The 6,965-nt window shown below is 38.2% G+C and overlaps 1 protein-coding gene across 1 annotated transcript; it reads left to right on the top strand.

Moving 5' to 3' along the window:
- The first annotated feature begins 903 nt into the window (after window positions 1–903).
- rpp25l (ribonuclease P/MRP 25 subunit-like) lies at window positions 904–6,899 on the top strand. The gene is made up of 2 exons (XM_037783956.1): window positions 904–1,042; window positions 5,158–6,899. The coding sequence occupies exon 2, from the start codon at window positions 5,158–5,160 to the stop codon at window positions 5,827–5,829; it is 672 nt and encodes a 223-aa protein (XP_037639884.1). The 5' UTR covers window positions 904–1,042; the 3' UTR covers window positions 5,830–6,899.
- Window positions 6,900–6,965: the final 66 nt, after the last annotated feature.

Here is a 6,965-nt window from a genome sequence, read left to right as displayed (position 1 = left end):
TTTTACAGTGTGGTATTAGTACTTTTACTGTAACAGTATATTTACAGTGTGGTATTAGTACTTTCACTGTAACAGTATTTCTGCAGTGTGGTATTAGTACTTTTACTGTAACAGTATATTTACAGTGTGGTATTAGTACTTTCACTGTAACAGAGTATTTTTTACAGTGTGGTATTAGTACTTTCACTGTAACAGAGTATTTTTTACAGTGTGGTATTAGTACTTTTACTGTAACAGTATATTTACAGTGTGGTATTAGTACTTTCACTGTAACAGAGTATTTTTTACAGTGTAGTATTAGTACTTTCACTGTAACAGAGTATTTTTTACAGTGTGGTATTAGTACTTTTACTGTAACAGTATATTTACAGTGTGGTATTAGTACTTTCACTGTAACAGAGTATTTCTACAGTGGTATTAGTACTTTTACTGTAACAGAGTATTTCTACAGTGTGGTATTAGTACTTTTACTGTTACAGAGTACTTTTTACACCGTGTTATTAGTACTTTTACTGTAACAGAGTATATTTACACTGTGGTATTAGTACTTTCACTGTAACAGAGTATTTCTACAGTGTGGTATTAGTACTTTTACTGTTACAGAGTACTTTTTACACCGTGTTATTAGTACTTTTACTGCAACAGAGTATATTTACACTGTGGTATTAGTACTTTCACTGTAACAGAGTATTTTTTTACAGTGTGGTATTAGTACTTTCACTGTAACAGAGTATTTTTTACAGTGTGGTATTAGTACTTTTACTGCAGTAAAGGAGATATATAAAGGTGAATACATCCTCCACCACATCAGTTTGGTCTTCCTCCACTCAGGTGTTGAGAGTTTAGCTCATGGCTGTATTAAGAGGTTTAGCTGACTTCACGACAGTAAAACCTGTCAGTTTGCGACAGTTCCCATCGTTATACGGTAACGTAAAGTGTTCCAGAAGACGTAAACATGTGGAGAGTCGAGTAGTGAATGGAAACACCCACCTGGTGAGATTATAAACGTGTAACTGATCAACTTTACTCGGTGCTGTAACAGGTAAGTCACACTGTTATCACAACATGTCTGTCTGTTAGCCTGTAGCTTAGTCGCGATGCTGACAGCTAATAACAAAGTCTGATCACTTTTCTGTCACTTTATTCAACATTAGCTGAACTACATGAAGTCTATGTTAGTTAGTTCAGTTAAAGAACATTTAGTGTCACCTTCCTTTATCAGTCTGACGTCTGTCAGGCCTCAAAACACCCTCCCTCACCTCATTCAGAGAAGTCCCCGCGCCGATCTCCGTTAGAAATACTGTGGATTTAATGTTTTCTTCTTCACCGGTGGAGCTGCAGGCATGGCAGAAGATCTATAAACATGCTGTTGAATAGTTACGACCTCTTCTTTAATTCGGCATACACCAGAACACCATGCACTGTTGGGTTTAGTTTAATAGTACAGTTGACCAGCTCAGTGTTCACCAACACTACAGACATATCACTATATACTACTACATATTACTTCTCAGTGGGATTAAATGATTGTATACCTACTGAAAACTAAATGTTCCTCCAGGTTCAACCCCTTCACGATATGTAAGGATAAAAGTGGCAAAAGTTAACTGTGTTTTTAATATTTGTGGGTTTTTAATTTGACATCCATAATGTTAATACAGAGCTCTGCCAGTGGAGTCTGTAGTTACTATTAACAGCTCCTGTTATCCTGTCTAATATCACATTATATCAGTCTGTAGTTATTGTTAACAGCTCCTGTTATCCTGTCTAATATCACATTATATCAGTCTGTAGTTACTATTAACAGCTCCTGTTATCCTGTCTAATATCACATTATATCAGTCTGTAGTTATTGTTAACAGCTCCTGTTATCCTGTCTAATATCACATTATATCAGTCTGTAGTTACTGTTAACAGCTCCTGTTATCCTGTCTAATATCATATTATATTAGTCTGTAGTTACTGTTAACAGCTCCTGTTATCCTGTCTAATATCACATTATATTAGTCTGTAGTTACTGTTAACAGCTCCTGTTATCCTGTCTAATATCATATTATATTAGTCTGTAGTTACTATTAACAGCTCCTGTTATCCTGTCTAATATCATATTATATTAGTCTGTAGTTACTATTAACAGCTCCTGTTATCCTGTCTAATATCATATTATATTAGTCTGTAGTTACTGTTAACAGCTCCTGTTATCCTGTCTAATATCACATTATATCAGTCTGTAGTTACTGTTAACAGCTCCTGTTATCCTATCTAATATCACATTATATCAGTCTGTAGTTACTGTTAACAGCTCCTGTTATCCTGTCTAATATCATATTATATTAGTCTGTAGTTACTATTAACAGCTCCTGTTATCCTGTCTAATATCATATTATATTAGTCTAGTGTTACTGTAAACAGCTCCTGTTATCCTGTCTAATATCACATTATATTAGTCTGTAGTTACTGTTAACAGCTCCTGTTATCCTGTCTAATATCATATTATATTAGTCTGTAGTTACTATTAACAGCTCCTGTTATCCTGTCTAATATCATATTATATTAGTCTGTAGTTACTATTAACAGCTCCTGTTATCCTGTCTAATATCATATTATATTAGTCTGTAGTTACTGTTAACAGCTCCTGTTATCCTGTCTAATATCACATTATATCAGTCTGTAGTTACTGTTAACAGCTCCTGTTATCCTATCTAATATCACATTATATCAGTCTGTAGTTACTGTTAACAGCTCCTGTTATCCTGTCTAATATCATATTATATTAGTCTGTAGTTACTGTTAACAGCTCCTGTTATCCTGTCTAATATCATATTATATTAGTCTGTAGTTACTATTAACAGCTCCTGTTATCCTGTCTAATATCATATTATATTAGTCTGTAGTTACTATTAACAGCTCCTGTTATCCTGTCTAATATCATATTATATTAGTCTGTAGTTACTGTTAACAGCTCCTGTTATCCTGTCTAATATCACATTATATCAGTCTGTAGTTACTGTTAACAGCTCCTGTTATCCTATCTAATATCACATTATATTAGTCTGTAGTTACTGTTAACAGCTCCTGTTATCCTGTCTAACATCATATTACATTAGTCTGTAGATACTGTTAACAGCTCCTGTTATCCTATCTAACATCATATTATATTAGTCTGTAGTTACTGTAAACAGCTCCTGTTATCCTGTCTAATATCATATTATATTAGTCTGTAGTTACTGTAAACAGCTCCTGTTATCCTGTCTAACATCATATTATATTAGTCTGTAGTTACTATTAACAGCTCCTGTTATCCTGTCTAATATCATATTATATTAGTCTGTAGTTACTGTAAACAGCTCCTGTTATCCTGTCTAACATCATATTATATTAGTCTGTAGTTACTGTTAACAGCTCCTGTTATCCTGTCTAATATCATATTATATTAGTCTGTAGTTACTGTTAACAGCTCCTGTTATCCTGTCTAATATCACATTATATCAGTCTGTAGTTACTGTTAACAGCTCCTGTTATCCTGTCTAATATCACATTATATTAGTCTGTAGTTACTGTTAACAGCTCCTGTTATCCTGTCTAACATCATATTATATTAGTCTATAGTTACTGTTAACAGCTCCTGTTATCCTGTCTAATATCATATTATATTAGTCTGGTGTTACTGTAAACAGCTCCTGTTATCCTGTCTAATATCATATCAGTCTGGTGTTACTGTTAACAGCTCCTGTTATCCTGTCTAATATCACATTATATCAGTCTGGTGTTACTGTTAACAGCTCCTGTTATCCTGTCTAATATATTATATCAGCGGCTCCTCTGGTTGGAAGATTCCTTACATTTGGCGCCACCTTGTGACAGACATCAGTGTTTCTTCTCTTATTATGTTTGATTAATTTAATTAATTTGCAGCAGAGACCTGCTGTCTGATTCTTGGTGGTGCAGTTGATGGTCAGCCCCGTTAATATTAATATATATTAATATAATATTGTTGATTCGTTAATTAATCATTTAATCAGGTAAATACAGATGTATATAAGCAACTTTTGTTCCTGCATACAACATTTGGTTACTTGACGTCAGGCTGGATGAGATGAGACTATCTGTGACATAACATTTTTTTTAACAACAATATTAAACCGTGAAAATCATCAGAACATCATTTAAAATGTCAATATGATTCCGACTACAGCCAAAGAACGTATATAAGAAGTGAAAGTTTGTTCCATTGCAACATAAAAGAATATCTCCTTTTATATTTTTAAAGATACTGATTTTAAAACATATCTGACTATGATTGAAAACTTAAAACTCAAAAATTCTAAATTGTCAAAAACTATTAGGTTATTTAGACATTTCAAATGTATTCCAACTGTTTAATAGACCCTGATTTTTATTTTGTGTTCATCTTTTCCTTTCCTTATATTTTATTTGTTGCATAATTTATTTCATTTTTATATTTTTATACTGTAAAATATATTTGCAGAATCTTTTGTAATGAAAAATCTGAACATATTTATGAATCTACTGGATTGAACTTTTGAAATAAAGTATGGGGGAAAAAAAAAATCATCTCCCCGCAGCAGAGCTACACGTCCACCATTTTGGACTGAAAGTGACTATTCTACAGTTGTTCCCCCCTCCCTCCACCCCCTGCTCTCTCTCTATGTCCCTCTCTCTGAAGGAAGAAGGAAAGAGGCTGGGTGACGCGTCATGAACGCGTCATCAGTTACACTGCGCATGTCTTAAAGCCTGTGGTGTAAATGCACAGGCTGAGCGGAGTTAAAAAAAAAATTCCCGAAGACAGATCATGATCCGGATCGCCACCAAAATCTAATGGATGGTTCATTGTGCCATACCCCACCCCTCTAAAAAATGTCATTCTAATCATCCAAATGGACAAACACACAAACCAACAAACCAACCAACGCTGGTGAAAACATAACCTCCTTCCTAGGCCTTTGGCCTTGGCGGAGGTAGTAAAAAGTGTTTTCAGTCCAAAACTACGGCAGCGGCTGTTGTCAAAAACACCAGAGTTTCACCTCTTTGCTTCTAAACTCTTTGATATTACTGTATCTTCTGACAGTGTCCTCCCTGTTTGTCCTCTGACTGTCCTCTGTCTGTCTGTCCTATCTGTCCTCTGTCCGTCTGCAGATGGAGAACTACAGTAAGTCTCGGACGGTGGAGCATCCGTCCGTCTGTCCCTTCATCGTCCCCCCAGACACGCCAGAGGTCCGTGTCAAAGACGGCAGCAAGATCCGTAACTTGCTGCGTTACGCCCTGAGCCGCATGGAGGCCAAACCGCGAGCGGCCGAGGACGAGGGACGACCCGAGGACGGAGGAGTGGCCGCGGAAGGACAACGGGAAGCGGCGGGCCGGCCGCTCTGCCAACAGATGGTGTTCACGGCGAGCGGTAAGGGCGTGTCTAAAGCCATCACGTGTGCTGAGATGGTGAAGCGGCGGGTGAAGGGGCTCCACCAGATCACCAGGCTGCTGTCCTGCACCGTGGACGAGGTCTGGGAGCCGCTGGAGCCCGCTGCCGGCCTGGACAGCCTCACCGTCAGCAGAAAGCTGCCCACCATCTGGATCCTCCTCTCCAGAGAGCCGCTGGACCGCAGCCAGCCGGGATACCAGGCGCCGGGCCGCTATGACGCCCTGTGGGCTCAGTCCACCAACAAGGAGGACGGAGGACAGAGACCAGGACACAAGAGGAAGAAGGGAGGAGGAGTAGGAGGAGTAGTAGGAGGAGGAGGCGGCGGCGGCAGAGGGAGGGGACCTGCCCGTCAGACTGGACGTTCCAGAGAACCGGCGAGAGGACAGAGTTGATTTCACTGTTTACAGACTGCAGACATGAAGAAGACGAACGCTGGGAGGGAGCAGGAAGAGGACACTCAGAGGACACTTCTAGAGGACATTTATTCACCTTATTCTCTACCTGAACTAGAGTGCTTCCACATGGCGTCATGTTGTGTTCTCACTTCTGTTTAGAGCAGAAGTGTCATTATTTAGCTTAGCGTCACCAGTGTTAATACATCCATGGTTGTCATCCTTTACTGGACAAAAAGCTGTTTTTAAGTTTTAAAAAACTCTTATTTAGCTAATGTTTTAGTAAACATTTAGATTTCCAACATGTGATCAGTTTAACCAAATAAATTTGGAAATTAGCGGCGATGTTTGACAGGAAGAACTAACACGCTAGGGTTCAAAGAGGAAGTGAAAAAATGGGCGGGGCTACATGAGGTGAATAGAGGACAGCAGAGCGGTGGTTTGACGATAGGTTTTACACTTTCAAATCCTCCATCAAAGTTTAAGTTGATTTTCTTGAAGTATTAACCTGAAGAGACCTCACCGCAACCTTTAGTCAACCTTCAGTCAACATTGAGTCAGCGTTTAGTCAACGTTTCTTTTTATTGTTCAGAATAACTTTATATAAATACCTGAGTTGATGCAGCAGCAGGACTGTTGGTGCTTGTTGGAGACATTTAGAGACGGAGCGTCCGCCGCTGATCGATGACGTACTTTGACCCCTGATCTGAAACTGACCTGTGAAAACAAGCCACCGTTCTTACAGGTTTAATTGTCCTTTTTAAAAAGAGAGACCCGGTCCAGAAGGGAGCCGAGGACGGCCCCCTGGTCTGATGAGGATTAGACTCCTGTAGCCGGAGATCTGAGCCGATTAGTTTGATTTGTAGTGAATTTACTGAAACAGGATCGATCACAAACTCTGTCCTTTTAACATGTCTCAGTCAGCTTTAAGTTCATGGAAAGTTCATTGTCAGTATTTTTTATTTCACTGTGTTCACCGGTTTTCTACCCGTTGCTCTAAACTATAAACAGGTTTTTGTCCTGAAAATGTTTTTTTTTTTCCAGTAAATTAAAGAGTTTCAAGTAAAACAGAGATTATAAGAGTTGTTTGTCCAGTTTCACTTTAATTTTTTTTAAATGTGTGTATTTTATTTGAT

The sequence above is a fragment of the Sebastes umbrosus genome, chromosome 11 (assembly GCF_015220745.1).
Source record: "Sebastes umbrosus isolate fSebUmb1 chromosome 11, fSebUmb1.pri, whole genome shotgun sequence".
NCBI classification, from domain to species: Eukaryota; Metazoa; Chordata; class Actinopteri; order Perciformes; family Sebastidae; genus Sebastes; species Sebastes umbrosus.
Note: the sequence above shows the minus strand (reverse complement) of the source record. Positions and strands in the feature narration are given on the sequence as shown.